General features: G+C 38.0%; 1 protein-coding gene across 6 annotated transcripts in view; it reads right to left on the reverse strand.

The window, feature by feature from the left end:
• The window catches only part of CBFB (core-binding factor subunit beta), a 101,221-nt gene that overhangs the window by 17,025 nt on the left and 64,628 nt on the right, over positions 1–19,568 (reverse strand). For 2 of the 6 annotated variants that reach the window (XM_020989406.2, XM_020989408.2), the window contains exon 5: positions 17,000–17,095. In XM_020989406.2, the coding sequence (XP_020845065.1) occupies positions 17,000–17,095 (96 nt within the window). Of the gene's footprint in view, positions 1–1,723; positions 1,773–16,968; positions 17,096–19,568 lie in introns of all 6 variants that reach the window. The other 4 variants (XM_020989409.2, XM_020989404.2, XM_020989407.2 and 1 more) reach the window with 3 other exon arrangements.

A 19,568-nucleotide genomic window follows, 5' to 3' on the forward strand; every position in this document is an offset into this window, starting at 1 on the left:
AAGAATAAAAGTCAGGCATGCTTTCTTCCTCCTAGACCATATTACTTTACAGCAGTCTCTAGTCATTACATCATATTAGCTCTCTGTCTGACTTCCTCTCTCATCTCTCCAGCCTAACCTCTAGGAGAGGCTCACTGTAGATAGGAACTTTCATATGGTCCACATTTTTCATAACATGTCCTCTAGCATAGTCTGGCAATTTAAAAAACTAAACTCTGTAGGGGGTTAAAATAAACAGAGAATAACAGATTTTTCTTGGAACACATAGAATCTAAGGTTCCAGGAATATACAAAAAACAAACACAAAAACCACACACAGACTTGTGCCTGTTTCTATTACAAAAATAGTCTACATGTATACTGCTGAGCTGTGCTCACACAGAGGACTCTGCGGAGTAAGCACTTTTTCCTGGTTATTCTTTCTCCAGTGTAAAGACCACTTCTGCTTTCTAGCATATTCTTATTTACAGGAAAAAAAAGTTTTATAGGTAAAAATGGAGTTAATCATAGGACCCTGTCTTGTAGGAGAAGGTTTAGGAAATAAAACTGAATGCTATCTTAAACTTAGTAGTCCAGGTGTCAATCAAGTCACAGCTAGATGCACAGATAAAAAGTGAATATACAAAGTAGGCTGGTATGGTACTAAAGGGATCACCAAAAAGGCATTCAAACGTTCCCACAAGGATAGCACTAACACCATTTCCTTAATATTAAATCTTCCTTTCGAGTAAAATGGGGAGGTTGAGCTTAACTAATATTTCTCTAGCATTTTAAGGTTTACAAAATATTTTCTTCACAACAATCCCACGAGGTTAGATAAAGTATGCATCATCTTTATTCTAAAGATGGGCAACAAACAGATTTATAGAGATTAAGTAATTTGTCCAAGGCCACACAACTAATAAATGTTAGAGCGAGGATGATGAATCCAAATGTACTGATTTCCAGTTCAACTTTCTGTCTACATACCAACCAAATTTATTTCAAGTATCCTCTCCCAAATAATTAGAAAAATACATAATTTTATGGGATTAAAAGGTACGTATAATAGTATAAATTTTGGGGGTAATAAACCTGAAAAAAAACCTCTTCTAGATAATGCTTATTATAACATGAATAAGAAGTGAGCTGGCTGTGTACTCAGAGTGGAGGATAAGAGTCCAAGTGTTGTAATGGTATCCCAGAAATATTATGAGATTCAGAGGAAGGTTTCTAGGAATAGGCCTTTTGAGTATTTACAGAAGGACATGCACAAGAACTGCACAGGGTAAGAAGGTGGTGAATGGGTTGAGACCTGTACCTGTGAGGGTTATAACCCTAACAAGATTACAGATTCCTCAAAGAACCCTTTCCTCCCACCTAGAGGAAGTGCTTTTCTAACCTCAAGGCATCAAATAAATGAGAGCTATTATGATGATGAGGTGAGAGAAAAGGTGGTAGTAGAGGAAGGCTAGACTTGGAATCAAGATCTGAGTTTAAGTCATTTTAATCTTTCAGTGCTACTAGATAACTATTAAAGTTATATATAAATGTTAGTTATTACCATCATCATTTATGTTAGAATAATGGAAATGTCCCATATGATTACAGATTTAGAACTGGAAGGGAACTTAGAGGTTAACCCCACCATTTGATAAGTGAAGTTAACAGACAAAAAAGAAGCTGTGAGTCTAAAAGTACAAGCTACAGGTGACAATCTGCATTGGTGGAGGAAGTTTCCAACCTGGGAGTTCCTTACACAGCTGAAATCACAGGTCTGCTGGACACTCCCTCTGAAAAAAAAAATTATGGATGATTTTAGTCCATAAATAAGCATCAATGGTTATGTGTTCATGAAATGGCTTTCAGAGAAGTCTATTCTTCAGGTTAGGGGCATACATGCAAGATTAACTAATATAACCACAAAATTATTTCTACATGACTTTTCTGGTCACACTGCTGTTAACTTGCCATGTGACTGCATCAATTTTGATATACCTTCTCAGGACACGAGTGCCCTCTGCCCCTCTGAATGGAGGGCTGGAAGGCAAAACAAAGTACTCCTCCCAAAGTCTCCATTTAAACTCGCCATCTCTTCCTTTCCTACCAGCTTGGACTCCTTGGACTGGACTCCACCATGCCCTGCCCATGTACCTTCTTCCCTAGTTCCCAGCCCCTACCCTCTTTTTCAGCTTCTTTTTGTGAGCTGTCTTTCCCCTATTAGATTGTAAGCTCCTTAAGGGTAGGGACTATCTTTTTTCACATTTGTATACTGAGTGCTTAGCACATGATAGGTGCTTAAATGTTTATTAAATGACTTTGGACAAGTCAGTTTCCTATGACTTTCATCTGTAAAATGGAAATACACTGGATCAGACGATCACTAAAGTCCTCCCTAATGTTGATGTTTTATGAGTGACTGCTTTATGACAGGTATTCCCAATACTGTTATATACTTGCCTTCAGCTATCCAAAACACTAAACTATATTGAATTACTCCCAGTAGTAAAAAAAAATTTTTGAGCAGAAACTTCCAAAATGTGTATATTTGTAATTATATACACATGTATGGTTCTAAGTTAATTCTATTTCAATACTTGGCTTTAGTGGCTGTCATAGTTGACATAGACACTTCATGCACAAAGATACATAGCTTTAAAGTAAAGAAGTGCATTTTTGGCTACACTTATTCTATTATGATTCTCATTCAATCCCACCCATCAATTATGCAAAGGTTTTGTAAAATCCACCTAGTAAATTTCCACCTTCCCTGATATAAGCCAATTCTTCTTACAAACTAATCTGAAGGCTGAGGTAGTTTGGTGGCACAGTGGATAGAGCACTGAGCTTGGAATCATGAGTTCAAATCCAGCCTCAGACACTAGTTGTGTGACCCTGGGCAAGTCACTTAACCCTGTTTGCCTCAGTTTCCTTATCTGTAAAATGAAGTGGAGAAGGAAACGGCAAGCCACTCTAGGACCTTTGCCAAGAAAACTCCAAATGGGGTCACAGAGTTGGACACGACTGAAATGACACAACAACAACAACAACAACAATAAAAAAGGTGTTGAATTTTCAGATACATTTTTAAACAAATAGGTACAGGCACAGACACTCTTCATTTGGAAGATCTTTAAATAGGTTAGAGAATTGTTTTCAAGTTTAAGTTGTATAGCTATGAGAGTTCTTTTAGGTGACATGCTTAATATCATTTTAGACAACAAATCATATTAGTTATGAAAACATTTCCAAGTACTTGTTTTGAAAATGCTCTCTCCATAATACAAATTTCCTCTGAAAAACAGTTTAGTTTTTAATTTTTTGTTAAAAAATATTACCTTTGTCTGGTATCCAAGATACATAAGGAAGTAATACAAAATGTTTAGTTGTTCACTAATGGATATGAATAGTTCTCAAAAAAGTTCCAAATCCTTAATAATAAGCAAAATGCCAATCAAAACAACACTGAGGTTCTACCTTACACTCAGAAAATTTGCAAAAATGATAAAATATGGGACTAGTGAAAGGTTAGGAATGTGGAAAGACAGATATAGCGCTGGGCTTGGAGTTAGGAAGACAAGAGTTCAAATCCAGACTCAGAAACTTCCTAACTCTGTGATCCTGATCCTTATTAACCTCTGATTGCCTGACAAAAGGACCCAATGGAGAAGGAAATGACAAACCACTCCAGTATCTCTGGAAAGAAAACCTCATGGACAGGCAGATATGGTCCATAGAGTAACGAAGAGTCAGACAGGAGGCATCTATCCAAAGGAGGTCAAAGAAACGTCAAAATATTTACAGCAGCCATTTTTGGTAGAAACTCCAGATGGATACAAAGAAAATGACTATCCCACTGGCGAATGGCTGGACAGACAGAGGTCATGAACGTGAAGGAATCTTATTGTATTACAACATGCCTTACCCCCATGAGGGTGATTCCACCTTTAGGAGGCAGCTCCATGACTGATAGATAACTCTTTGCCAAGTACCGACATAGCATCAGAAAGCTCTGCCATGCTGCTCCACTTCTGCCCCAGCTCACTCTCCGGTCAGGTATGCTGCCACACGCGTCTGCCTCCACATAAGTGGTGCTCCCACCCCTTTCACCTTCTTCATATGCATTGTCTTTTCCCATTATAATCTAAGCTTTTTGACAGTGCTTGGTACAGTACCTGGCACACAGTAAGTGCTTAACAAATGTTCGTTCTCTCTCGCCATAAGAAAGAATGAAGATAAAGAATACAAGGAGGCATGGGAAGATGTACATGATTTATATGGATTGATGGAAAATAAAGTGAGCACAACTGGAAAAACAACACACAATTATAAAAATAAAAACATAAAGAACAATACCAGAATTAAAACTGAATGTTGTCAGTCAATACACATTTATTAAGAGTTCATTATGTGCCAGGCACTGTGCTAAGCCTTGGAGATACAAAGACAGTCTCTACTCTCAAGGGGCCCATAGTCTAATGGGGGAGACAACACCTAAAGGACTATATTTAAACAAGACTTAGATAAGATAAATTGGAGATAATCAACAGTGGAGTGGTGGCGGTGGTAGTGTGTGGAGTACCTCCTATAGAATCAGGGATTCTAATGACTCCCTATTACCTCCAGGATGCAATATAAAACATACTATTTGGCATACAAAGTCCCTCAACTCCCCTACCCTCCCACCTTTTTAGTCTTCTTACACCTTACACATACTCTTTGATCCAGTTACATTGGCCTCTTGCCATTCCTTGAACATGACAATCCATTTCCTAACTCTGGGCATTTTCACTGGCTGTCCCCCATGCTAGACTGTAGAGAGTTAGAATAAAGCGGAAATATCGATTGTAGATGACCTTCATAAAAGAGAGAAGAGATATGGGGTAACAGCCAGTGGAGATGGATGGATCAAGGGAAGGTTTTCTGAGCATGAGGGAGACATGTATGTAGACAGATGGGAAGCACACAGTAGACAGAGAAAAATTGAAACTAAATGAGAGAGAGGGGATGACAGAGGAGACAATCTGCTGAAAAAGATGGATGGAACAGAAACACTCATGTATATAGAAGGGCCACCTTTTCAAGTGAGACAGGGGTGAAGGAGGAGAAAGTGACAGAAGGCATCTGTATAAGGTGAAATGAGGAAGAAGGGACAAGAGGGAGCTCTTGGCAAATGCTTTCACTTTTTTTCAGTGAAACACGAGGCAATGTTCTTAGCTGAAAGGGTGGGAGGAGGGTAAGATATATGGGAGATGTGAGGAAAGGTGAAAAGGTTTGGAAAAGCTGTTGTGGTGAGTGGGATCCTGAGTCAATTAGGGAGTAGAAAAGGATTGCTTTACTGCTGTGTAATAATTATAGTGACCAAATTTGGCCCTGAAGAAGAGATGAGAAGGCCCTTTTCTCCCTTCTTTGCAAATGTGGGTGACTATGGATATGAAACACAGCATATACTGTCAGACTCAATTAAGGGGTTAGCTAGTAGTATTCCTTAACTACTTCTTCCACCCCTTATCTTCTTTGTTATAGGAAAAGGCTCTCTGGATGGAGGAGGAAGATGTATATGTTGGGAAATGAAGGGGATTTAAAAACAAAGATCAATAAATGCTTTTCAAAATGTCATCCTGAAATGACAGATAAGTATGCATATTAAAAAAATCTGCTAGACAGTATACTACTAATAGTCACTTGTCATAAAGAGGTCACTGAATTTGACAGTTTTTAAAAAAGAAAAAGGCATAACATTTTAAAATTCTACAACTTTTAAAATCATTTTGCTATGACATAGTCAACAAACCCCAATGCGGAGAAAATGTTGGCATATGTAATCTTTGGGGGATAAAAGTTTTCAGAGATTTAAAAAAAATTTGTTTTGGTAGCACTTGCCAAATAAATGCTCTGTGGTGAAACATTTGCCTTTATTACAATACGTACTTTAGTTTAGAACTCTGCAAATGTTTTTCAGTGTATTACGTATCTTTTCTTACAGCTTTTTTTCAAACACTTTTTAAAACTAGCTTGTTCCATGAATTTAGAGCTGAGATTCAGCTAAGTTTGTAGACAGTGAAACCAAACAGATGAATCTCTTAATACTCAAATACAAAAAATGGGTCTGTGATTTCCTTGATTGGAAGTTTCAATGAACAACCAGTCACTCCACTTATTAAATGCCTACTATATTCCAGGCCCTGAACCAGAAACTGGGAATATGAAGTATGAAACACGTTCCTTTGTGAGTAGGGACTGTTTCATTTTTTATTTCTCCTTGTAAGCCCACTGACTGGCACTTTGGAGGTACTTAATCAATGCTTGTTGGATGACACTCCTACTTCCTGATTGGGAATTGATAGATTAAATATGCACAATTAGGCACACATTTTTGGATATGGCTAATAGGGGAATTTGTTTTGCTTGACTACATATTTGTTATGAGGGATTTTGGGGTGGTCAGTGGGAGGGAGAGAAAATAAATTCTTGTTAACTGAAAAAATAAAAAATAAGAAAACAACAAATAACTTTAACCAAAGATATCAATTGTTCTTGACATTACTATGCTGGTAGTGTGTTTTAAATAGAGAACAGTTTTCCATATAGATGTAAAAAAATAAATATTCATTGATAGACTCACTGGCATTATGTTAGGGGAAACAGGGTGTATTTAAGTAGTCTATATGGGCTACATACAAAACAAACACAAAGTAATTTTAGGATGGAAGGCATTAGGTGCTAGGGGAATCAGTCACGGCCTCATGTAGAAGGTGATGCTTTAGCTAAGTCTTGAAGGAAAAAAAGGACGCTAAGAAGCAGGGGTGAGGAAGGAGTGAACTTCTGGCAAGGAGGGCAGCCAGGGCATGTATAAGGGTTAGAAAGACAGGTTACGGAAAGGTTGTTAAGAGTTTTGAATGCCAGAAAGAGTAGTTTCTATTTGGTCCTAACAGGGAGTCACTAAAATTTATTGAGGAGGAAAGATAACATGGTCTGACTTGTCTTTTAAGAAAACCACCACGGTATCTGTGTGGAGGCTGAATTAGAGAGGAGAGAGACCAATTAGGAGGCTACTGCAGTTATACTGAGAGAAGCTAAGGGTGGAGGCTGTGTAGATACAGAGAAAGGGACAAATGCTAAAGACTTATGGAGGTGCATACAAGATTTTGCAACTGACTGGATATGGATGTGGGGTGAGTGAGTGGGTGACACCAAGCTGTGACTCTGGGTGGCTAAAAGGACGATGGTATACCTTATAGAGAAACAGGAAAGTCTGGAAGAGGGGTAGGTTTTTGGGGAAAGATAATGACACTTGCTGTTTAGATCACAACTCATCCATGCCTATTCATCCTATGAGACTCACTGTTCCTTAGAAAATGAAAAGGTGCTGTGGTTTCTACTCCTTGGCTATAGCCTAGGAGCCCCAAACAGCCCAGGGGCAGTCAGCCATGAGATGATCTGGGGGCAGAATAAGGATATGCTGGGTGAGGCAGGGCATTTTAGGTTGTAACATCCCAAAGAGACGAAGCCTGATCTAGAAGAGAACTTGCTGGGAACTTGCACAGTTGGATTGGAGACAGCAGAGGGAAGAACTGTTGGGTAAGAATAGGTGAAGGGAGTGACAGGATCCAAAGGAAAGATAAGCTCCATGACTGGCTAACACAAGGAGGGTGGAATGTGACTCCCTCTTCCTACCCTTTAACTGGCTGGTTTTGTATTCCTGGGGTTATTCTAAGTTTCCTTGGGGTTACCTGGCTCCCACTTTGAGGACCGGTGACCTAAAAATGTTTTTCATTAACTATGGAAGACATTCAGAAAGACATAAGCAAAAGTCTCACAGACGAGATGTTGTGAATGGATTTTGAAAAGCACTGGTGAAGGGATTCTCTAGCTGATATGATTACAGATGCAATGAAATAAATCAATCATGTATGCACTTTGAAAAAAAAGTTTGCCAAAAATCTAAAATACTTTATAATTTTTATTATATTGAATTTATGGATAAGAAAATTAAAAATTTTGAGGGTATTCAACATTAGGCATTGTTTAATGTTTTTCTAGTGTCCTTTCTCTAAATTTAGGTTATCTCACATTCAGGTATGTTAAAGGAAGTAAAACACCATTTCTACAATCAGAACACAATCTCTGCTGAGTCCTTATCAATTCTTCTTTTCAGAACTGCAATGTCCTAGGCCAGCTTTTGGGAAATATAAAAGGGAAGTCTGAAAAGTTTTAAATTCCTGTGGTAAACTTTGGGTTACCTTTTCTAGTAATAACAACTGATATCACCTGGCACTAATCCCACTATATTAAGTAGTTTTAGGGACTCTGCTATCATTTTTACATAAGCACACATCAGAATACACATTGCCTCAGTTTTACCAATTCTGGTACACACTTATAAGCACCTCACGTTTGAATATTTGGGCAATTTTCCCACCAAACCTTATATAGAAAATTAAGCTAAAATATCGGATTAGCTAAAGAATATAAAGCATAGAAAAGCTGACTGCTGCCTAGCAGCAGTCCCTGAGTGATGAAGTAGATCTTATAGCATAAATGTTCTTTCACAGAATCAATTTACTTAAAGTGTTGATTGGTATAGAAACCAATTAAAGTAAACATACAAACATACATAAAATACTTATCATCTCTTTAAAAACAGCTACTGGAATAATTTTATTTTTGGCTGTTCAAACTATCCTTCCTTAAACACAATCAATTACCCATCATTTCTGGCATTTTCTCCATTTCCCATCTTCTGGCCCCATACCTCAGAGCAGTCTACTTGAAATGTTCAACTAGGAATCATTCTTTGGTGATACTTTACCTATTTGTTATGGTGGGGAAGGTATCTACATAGAGATCTGAAGGATAAGCATGAGACTCTACTGGGGAAAGAAATGTTTGAAGACAGACACAGCTACATGTGATTATTTTCATATGCTGCCCAACAGTAGATGAATGTTTCCAAAGACCAAAGCTGGCGCCTGTTCCTGGGACAGAAGCTGGGTGGTGGAATATTGCAAGGATTTTTTTCCCCCATTGAACTACACAATCTGGTCTCCATTAAAGTCATTTCAATTACTACAGTCTTAAATTCTTTCTAATTTTAAACAGATATTTTAAGCCATGAATTACCTTTTAATACTAAAAAGGCCTATTTCAAAACCTACAAGTCCAACATCACTAATTACTTAGAAAGGACAAGTATCTGTGAAACTTTTTAAATTCTCCATCTTCTAGGATGTAACATTCAGTTGTAAGTATTCATCAAACTGACACTGATACACTGACATAGTCTAAGTTCACATAACCTGACCCATAGGCGATGGAATATAGTTCTCAAAAGATTTTGAGTTATGTGAATTAAATTTAAGTGCCAAATTACACATCCTAAATACTGCACCTTATGATACTATTATACTGAAGTTCAAAATTTCAACCATACATATTAAGAAAATGTAATAGCTAAGATTTTCACTGACCAGAATTAAATTTTTCATATTTTAAGTCGTTATGTCTTCCAGGGCATGAGAAAATATTCTTTATACAAGTCAGTCAGGTTAAAGTGATTATAGACAGACCCAGAAAAATGAAATAATTCTTTATAGCAGCATCCTGAAAAACTGGAACCAAAATGAAGATTTCAGACTTGTTAGGAGACAGCAACTTAAGCTTCTACTGTGTCAACAGGGTCAGGGGCAGGAAAGCTTTTATTCTTCTCTTCACAACTAACATTATCACAGAGGAGTTAATTCTTTTGGAAGACTACTGGGCACTGGGAGCCAAGTATGGGTGGAAATGCAGGAGTACACAGAAATAGAACTCTGGGACTTTTTATTCCACTGCTCTGCAAATCATTTTCCTGCATGCCAATGATTTAACAGTAATTTAGCCAAGGTTCCCAGAGTAAATCATGTTTATTCCCTCTACTGCAGAAAAGTATCCCTCATTTGCCAAGTCAAGTCATTGTTTTCCAATAGGGTTAAGTTCACGATATTTCTGAGAAGTAAAGAAAATTTACTGCAGAAATTCAGAAGAAAAGAAGTATAGATATGGCCTATTTGATATTTACAGTGAAGGAATTAAATGTTTTCCATATTTTGTAAAAGGGGAAACTTAAGTGTATGAATTCTAAATGATCTGTCTTAGATCAGTAAAAACACAGACAGGCAGGACTAACAGCTGACATAGACACTTTAAGGTTTTTGACATACATGATCTCATTTGATCCTTGCAACAATCCAGAAGCGTAGGCTTATTATTATCCCTATTTTGCATACGAGGTGAAATGACTTACACAGTCAGTGTCTTTGGTGGAATTCACTCCATCTTCCTGACTCCTCTGCCCAATTGCCATGATGCTTCCCCAAACTCATTAATTTGATAAGCTCAAAGCTTCTTTCCCCAGTATCTAAGTAACTCTTATCAGGGCCATCTCAGACTCTGAGTAAGACTGTTGCCATTCCTATTGCTGCTTTGCCCCTCCCTCTAACCAGGCAACAAGGGACCACCTACTTAGACCTTATTAAATCTCTTCAGCATTCTCTTTTACAGGCAAAATAATCCCAGTTTCTCTTATAGGGTTCCTAGGCAGTTATTATTTGCTAGTGCATCTCTGTGGGTAGTGTGGTCACAAATCATCCTTTGAAGCAGAGTGTGGCACAGCAGGAAAGCACAGAGTGCCTATAGTCAGGAGACATGGGTTCTAGGCTCTGGCTCAGGCACTAGACTACTGTGGACCTTGGGAAAAGCACTGTCCTCTGGGCCCTAACTTCATCTATAAAAAGAGTAGACAATCTCTAATGATCCTTTCAGTATTATGTGCCTGCCCACGAAGGCAAATCTTAACTAGAATTCTCAAATTAAAAATAAAACAACAACTTGTACTACATTTTAATTTTGCTTACTCCTGGGAAGCAACCATAGGGTGAAGTAGTAATACACTCAGAATCAGTATTCTGACAAAATGGTGTGAAAACAAGCTGACATCAAAAATTTACTTAAGAGGGGCAGCTAGGTGGCGCAGTGGATACAGCACCGTCCCTGAAGTCAGGAGAACCTGAGTTCAAATCTGACCTTAGACCAAACACTTGACACTTACTAGGTGTGTGACCTAGGCAAGTCACTTAACCCCAATTGCCTAAAAAACTAAACCAAAACAAAACAAAAAACAAAATGAAGAACAAACAGCCCAGCACAGAGTAGGTGATTAAAAAATGTTTATTAAATTGAGTTTAACTGATGAATTTGGGTTGTTGTGGAAGTGAAACTGATAATAGCAAATGATTAGACAAAGGGGATGAGGGATAATGAAGACTATAACTCTTAGAGGTTGTGAATCTGAGTGACTGGAGGGATGGTGGTGCCCTATGAAGAAATAAGGACATTAAGAATGGCAGTTTCTTTTTGGTGATCTTGTCATTGTGCATAGATAGCATTCTTCTGAGTCCACTTATTTTACTCTCTCTCAGTTCATAAAACCTTCCTAGGTTTCTATGAATATATCATATTATAATTTCTTAGTGCACAATAACATTCCATTGTTCACATACCATAGTTTGTTCATCCATTTCCCCCATCTATGTGCATGCACTTAGTGGTTTTTTTCCTCAAGTCAACAAATGATAATTTTACAAAGTCATCAATATATTATCCATATATGCCTAATTTAGTTAACTTCAGATTACTTATTACATTTCTGGTGTTCAAAAAAGGACAGACTGCAATGATGATGGCAGGTTTTTTTTGGGGGGGTTGGATATACATTTAATTAGCAAAATAACAAAAAATTTAGTTTATCATATCATCAAGTAATTAACACTCTACTCTTCAAGGTTATCAAACACCCAAGCTTCTAAATTGAAAGGCCTTTTCTCCTTGACTTTTCTGCAGCTTTTGACAATTGTAGAGCGCATGACCAGGAGACACCTGATCATGATGAACCATGTTTAAAGATAGGCCTTTGTTTCCACATGAAAATGTCTCCCAGTGGAAGATATAAGCACCCATACTGATACTGATACTACATTCAAGAATTTTTTCTGGCATTGATGGGATATGAATACACTTCTGAGCACTCTTTGCCACTGATACCACACTAAAAATGTCCAAGTCATCATATACTGGGAGCCATATCCTCAAGAATTGGACTTTGTAAGAGAATAGACACGAAATCAGGGGACACAGAGAACCAGAGAACATGGGGTCCTCAGACTCCTGGTTCCCCTGGAAGGGAAATACACATGTCTGCTGGGCTACTACAAGGAACCATGGGACCCTAGGAGAGGAAGAACCACATATCCCTAAGAGAAACCATGTGGCTATAGAGATGACAGCAATTCTTGGATAAAGCAGGAGCTATAGTCAAGGAAGAATAAGAGACAGTCATTATGTGAAAGAGCATACCCAGACTTTGCCCTTCATTAATACTGTAAATTATTGGACTAAGAAAGCTCAGAAGCGACCCTAAGTGTTTTCTCCTTTCAGAGGGGGCCCTTAATCACAAAGTACTGCTGTTGAGTCCCCATAGGTCCCTGGGGAAGTTAGGCTCACTAGAGGGAAGGGAGTTGATTCTGTTCTTCCCAAGTACTTTTCCCTTGTGGCAAAGGGTCAACTCTACAACAATATTGCAAGTCTAGATGTGTGAACAGGTCCCTGGGGAAGATGTGACTTACTGGAGAGGAAGGAGTGATGTTTTTACTATATGGACTTGGGTATTAGTACTCTGTGTTTTGTTGGGCGACGTAAAGTTTGTACTATATCCTATGTATTTTTAGTCTGAGTTTTTGCTGAGCTTTTACCTTTTTGGTAGGGTCCTATTATACATATGGTATAAATTTAATTCTCAGAGAAAAGACCTTTGGTGGGTGCAAGAGCAAAGCGGAGATTTTTTAAGAGACACTTTCCCCAAGATTAAACCTAATCTTTACAAACCCAGAGCTCTGGTTCTAAGTCATGGATTAAACATTGCTGAATTCCTGGATCTGGAAGAAAATAAAGTCTTAATCTGGATTTTAAAAATCAACGTTCTAAGTGTAGGATGTGTGGATAAATCAGCAGTTCATTTGAAAAGGAACTGGGGATTTTGTTGGACTGCAAGTTCAATTAGTCACAGTATGATATGGTAGCCAAGAAAGTTAATGTAATCTTATTTTACATCTAGAAAAGCACAATATCTAGGAATAGAGGAGTTATAGTGATTCTGTAATTTTGCTACATTAGACCATATTTGGTGTACTATGCTGATTTGAGAGACACATTTAGGAAGGGCACTGATAAACCAGAACATCTAGAGAAGGGTTACCAGGATGGAAAGAATCTTGAGTTCATGCCACTTAAGGATCTGCTGGGAAAAAAAAAAACAACCAAAAAAACCCAAAACTGGGCATGTGCAGCATGGAGAAGACTTATGGAGAGAAATGACAGCTGTCTCAAATATCTGAAGGGCGAAGAGGAATTAGTTTAGGATCATACACAGATTTAGAGCTATAAGAGGCTTTAAGATGTCATCTAATCCAACCCCCTCATTTTATACTTGAAACTGAGGCCAAGGAAAGAGAAATAACATGTCCATGGCCACCCAGGTGGTTGGTAGTAGAGTCAAAAACTGAACTCACTTTTGAAATCCAAATATGGAGCTCAAGGACTTTCTCCCTTTGATCCCAAAAGACAGAAAAAAGAGCAATGAATGAAAGTTGAGAAGATACCAATTTATGCCCGACATTAACGGAAAACTTCCTAACAATTAGGCTATCCAAAAGTAGAAAAAGCTACTTGAGGTAATGAGTTACCTCTTACTGGAAATTTCCAAGCAACGGTTCTAGGACCATCTGTCAGGCATATTTTAGAAGGGATTCCTCTGTGGGTTGGACTAGAAGGCTTTTGGGTTGGAGTAGAAGACCTTTAAAGTTCCTTGCCACTCAGGGATTCTGATATTTTCTTTCCTTGTTTCCATGACCCAGTTCTCTTCTTGGTCTTCTAGCTGAATACTCCTTTGCTGAGTCCTTATGTATCCCTAAATCTTAAGTGTGGGTGCTCCTTAGTGCTCTCTTCTAGGACTACTTAAAAAAAAAGATATACTTTCTTCTTCGGTGAACTCATTAGCTTCTATGGGTTCAACTATCATCTCTATGGAGATGATTCCCAAATCTAAATATCCAACACTATTCCTTCTCCCAATATCCAGTCCTTTATCAACCAACTACCTCCTAGTAATCTCTACCTAGACACCCCATGGCTCCTGCAAACTCAACATACCCAAAATGGAATTCCCCACTAAAAATGTCCGTCTGGATATAACCGCAATCCAGTTCAAGTAGTCTTCTCTCTGTTCTTAGCACAGGGCACTCTATTTCTTGATTCAGTGCCTTTGCAATGGCTGTACCTTATGCCTAGAATTCACTCCTTCCTTACCCCTCCTTCAGAGTCCCTTTCTATATTTAAGATGCAGCTGAGACACTGTATTCTACATGAAACCTTTCCTGATCTCCCCACCTGCTTGTGCTCTCCCTCCGAAGTTACTCTGTATACATTTGTATTTATTCACTTAATATTTATGCTCTTATACAGTTATATGTACTTGTTGCACTTCCCCATTTGAGTGCAAGCTCCTTATAGGAGAAGGGTTTTTATTTCCTTCTTTAAGCCGGGCACCTAGCATAGTGCCTGGTGCACAGGAGGTACAGATTGTTTCTACTGAGGGTAGTACCATCCTTTCAGAAGGTTCAGAAGCTTGGATTCATTCTTCATCTTTCCTTTCCTCTTCTCCCACATTAAATCAGTTGCTAAGTCTTGTTGATTCCATCTCCATTATCCTCTCTTTTCCACTCGTATATGGCCACACCTCGTCCAGGTCTGCATCATAATTTACATGGTATTGTATTGGTAGCAACCTCCTTATTGATCTCATTGCTTTAAGGATCACTTATGAACAACTGTGTGGCATTTAAAGCTCTTCACAACTTTTCCCCTTCCTACCTCTCCAGACTTTTTACACACTGCTCCCCTTGCCAAACTTTGATTCAGACAGCCTGGCTTCCTCACTGTTCTAGAGAAATATCACTCAATCTTTGGTTTTTGAACTTTTTCACAGAATCTTCTCCAAGCCTGGAATGCTCTCCTTCCTCACCTTTGCCTCTGAGTTTTCCCCTGGCTTCCTTTAAGACTCAGTCAAATGCTACCTTGTACATGAAAACTGCCCTGATCCTCCTGGCTGCTGGTACCCTCTCTCCCATAACTAATTCACATTTATTTTTAATATGTCATGTGTATACGTATTCATGTTGGCTTCCCTATTGGAACAGAAGTACTTTGAGAGCAGGGACTCTTTTAACTTTTATCCCCAGAACTTAGCGTATTCTTCGCACATAAAAAGCCCTTAATAAATTCGTGATGATGGAGTCGTTTCCCAGCTTGTCGCTTCTCTCCAATAAATCCTCCATACAGCACAGGTCAGATCATGTCATTTCCCTTCTCAAGTAGTTTTAGTGGCTCCTTACTGCCACAAAGCTAAAGTACTAGTTCCTTTCATTTAAAGCCCTCCACAATCTGGCTCTAACCTGTTGATCATCCTTAACTGCAGCTTTCCTAGAATGATCAGCACAGATGTAACCTTGGTAAAAAGGCTTCTCTAGTCCTCCCCAGCCGTCAATGCTCTGCTTCTTCTTGAATAACCTGGCATTCTCTTTCCCAGTAGAATATAAGCTTTTTTAGGACAAGGATGGTTTTGTTTTTGTTTGTGTATCCCCAGAACCTACCACAGTACCTGGTATTCAGCAGATGCTTAATAAATGTTTTCAGAATTCAAAGGAAAGAAAGCTCACTGTTACAGAAACAGGTACTTAAAGAAAATAGGGCCAAAAGCCCAATCACAAAAACTGGAAAATTTTCAGGAAACCATAACAAAGCATTTCTTTTTCCTGTCCACATCACGTTCTTAGGTACAAAAAGAAGTAGAAATATGAATTGCCTGGGGACATCACACAATATATTATATGCCCTTTTGATTTGTTTGCTTGTCAGTCATAAAAATGGTATATATTTAGGCTAATTTCAAATATTAGTTATTTAATACATTTTAAACACAAATCTACCTTATTTATACTACAAATGTATTCTTGATAAGTTTATATAAATGAAATTTAAATATAACAGGAAAAAGAACTCAATCTCTTCTGAAATTGAGACTTTTCTTTGTAAAATGAAAAATCTTTTTGTAAAATAAATTGTCACCTCTTATACATCTTGTAAAAGTAGATATTCATGTTTGGAATCTGCATAGAGTTACAAATGTATATGATAAACAAAATCCAAAGTAGTGGTTGGCAAATCTATTCTCTCAGAAGCTAAGCACTAAACATTTCTGTAACAAATTAACAAACAGAATAATACAAATGATTCTGAAGAGACCTGAGAGATCATCTTGTCCAACCCCTTCAATTTACAAGAGATGAAACAGAGGTTAAGAGAGAGAAAATGACTCGCCCATGGTCAAACAGGCAGTAAGCAGTAGAGACCCCCTCAGGCTCTAAGGCTTTGCTCTTTTTATTATGCCACGGTTTTTTTTTCCCCTAAAGCATCTTCAAAAAACAAGATGAACAAAGTAAAGTACAGTACTGTTGCCCAATGGTTCTATGCTAATCTAAAAATATATTTTAAGCAGAGATAACTTTTTCAAATAACTGAAGTAAAGTGGACATTAAATCCACAAATTTTGGAAAAGACACAATATGTTGCAGACAAAGATTTTTCACTGACAAAGACAAATAACAATGAGATAAAGTACCAGATTTCACTTAATTCAAATCTTAAATTTATATATTTTCTTTCAGCATATCATGCATTCAGGTTTAGGATTTAATTAAATTCAAAATCAGAGTTAAAAAAAACACTTTCTAAAACTAAAAGAAAAAAAAACCCCAACATAATTCCCCAATAATTCTTTGATACATTATCAAACAAACATTACAAACCCTCCCTGGGAGTTTGGGGTAAAGTACTAACCAGTTACTGCCAGCAGCTGTGAAACTCTCACCTCCATTTCCTCCCTATGAGACCTGTCTCTATCTTCAAATTCACGTGTCCTTCTCCGAGCCTCTTCAAAGGCCTGCTGGGCCAAGGCATCCTCCTGCTGTCAGAAAAAGAAATGAAATGAGGGGTCTTCCTTTGATTTACAGTGAATGGTCGACATTAATTTTAATGACAGGTTTACTTGTCACCATTTCCTTCGATACACAAAATGAAAGACTGTTTCTCCAAATGCCAGTGCTTGTAGATTAAGTTTATGCTAGTTTTTAAAACTTTGCATATTCATGCTTCTACACGAGTGGCAGGATGTCAGGGGTGAACTCAGGACATCTAGGTGCAAATACTGTCTGAGTTAATTACTAGTTGTATGATCGTGTAACCTTTTGGAACTTGGTCTCTTATCCATAAAATGGAAATAATACTCATGCTACTTATCTCATGAGGCTGTTCTCTTATCTACTTATCCAGCCCAATTCTCTCTTCTTGCTCTCCTGTCTTACATCTCCAACTGTCTACTGGACACCTCAAACTAGATGCCTTGTAGAAGTCTTAAACTCAACATATCCAACCCTGAACTCATTCTCTTTCTCCCCTAAGTCATTATCTTTTCTCCCTTCCCCTCTTCCTGCTTCCCCTATTACTGTCAAGTGAACCATCATTGTCCTAGTTTCCCAACCTAGGTATCATCTTTACCTCCTCACTTTCTCACTCCCTATATTCAATCTGTTGCCAAGGACTGTTAATTTTACCTTCACAACATTTCTTGAATATGATTCCTTCTCTCCTCTGACACCACCATCACTCTGCTGTAGGCTCTCACCACTGCACACCTGAACTATTGTAATAGCTTGATGGTTGGTCTCCCTGCCTTAAATGTTTCCCATTTGAGTCCATCCACTATTCAGCTATTAAAATGATCTTCCTAAAGTGCAGGTCTGATGTTACCACCTCTATTTAATAATAAACTCCAGTGATTCCCTAACACTTCTAAAACCCTTTGTTTGACTTTTAAAGCCCTTCATGGCTTGGCCCCTTCCTACTTTTGCAGTCCTCTTACACCTTACCCTCCCTCCATATACTCTAACATCCAGTGACACTGTCCACCTCGCTTGTTCTTAAAAAAGATACTCTGTCCCTCAAGTCTATGCATTTTCTTTTCTTTTTTAAAATAGTATTTTTTCTCAATCATTTTTACAAAATTTTGAGTTCTAAATTTTTCTTCCTTCCTTCCTCCCCTCCCTCCTCTTCCTAAAACGGTAAGTAATTTGAGATAGATTATATATGGGTAATCATGTAAAACATATTTCCCACATTAGTCATGTTGTGAAAGAAGAAACAGACCAAAAGAAAAAAAAACAACACACATACAAAACGTGAAAATCGTATGCTTCGATCTCAATGCAGAGTCTATAGGTTCTTTATCTGGATGTGAGTAGCATTTTTTAGAGTCCTTTGGAACTGTCTTGGATCACTATATTGCTGAGAAGAGCTAAGTCATCCATCTGATCATCCCACAATGTTGCTGTTACTGTGTACAATGTTCCGCTGTTTCTGCTCATTTTCACTTTACATCAGTTCATGCAAGTCTTTCCAGGTTTTTCTGAAATCTGCCTGCTCATCATTTCTTATAGCATGACAATACTCTATTATGTTCATATACCACAACTTGTTTAGCTATTCCCCATTTGATGGGCAACCCCTCAATTTCCAAATTTTTGCCACCACAAAAAGAGCTGCTATAAAAATTTGGTGCAGGTAGGTCCTTTTCCCCTTTTTTATGATCTCAAGTCTATGCATTTTCTTTTAAAAAAAAAGTTTTATTGATGTATTGTTTTATATTACCATAGTTTCCTCTAGCATTTCTCCCCTGCTCCTCCCAGAAAGCCATCCCATGAAATAAATTATATATTGAAGTTGAGTCCTCTTGACTCCAGGGCCGGTGTGCTATCAGCTGCGCCACCTAACTGCTCCATTAGTATTTTTTTTTAAGACAGAAAATAAATCAGCCTGGCTGATGCACTGACAAAAGCTAAGAACAAATGCAATGAGCAACACCTGTGGTGGGGTGGGAATGTCTCCTCATCTCTTCTTGTGAGCTGTGCTTGTTCTTTTTAATTCTGTTTTATGATTCATTTTTGCTTTTTTTGGTTGTGCTTTCCATTTTCATCATTGTAGTCATCGAATGTACATTGTCTTCTTGGTTTCACTGACTTTGCTCTGCATTAGTTCATGTGGATCTTTCCCTACTTCTCTTTATTTGTCAAAATCTGTCATTTCTTACAAATATAAGAATGCACAGTCACAGTCCATTACATTCACGTGTCATAACTGGTTTAGCCACTCCTCAATTGGTGGGCATCTGTTTTGTTTCCAATTCTTTGCTATCCCACAAGAAGTGCACCTATAAATATTTCCATGTCTATGAGCACTTGTTCTTATGAATGGCCTCCTTGTATGCTATAAGCCCAGTAACGGGAGTTTTTTCTGGGTCAAAGGGTACATAGGCATTTTAGTCACTTTACTTGCATAATTCTAAATGGTCCTACTGATTCACCAACAATATACTAGTGTGCCTA

Source organism: Phascolarctos cinereus, unplaced genomic scaffold (assembly GCF_003287225.1).
Source record: "Phascolarctos cinereus isolate Bilbo 61053 unplaced genomic scaffold, phaCin_HiC Scaffold_2;HRSCAF=192, whole genome shotgun sequence".
Taxonomy (NCBI): domain Eukaryota; kingdom Metazoa; phylum Chordata; class Mammalia; order Diprotodontia; family Phascolarctidae; genus Phascolarctos; species Phascolarctos cinereus.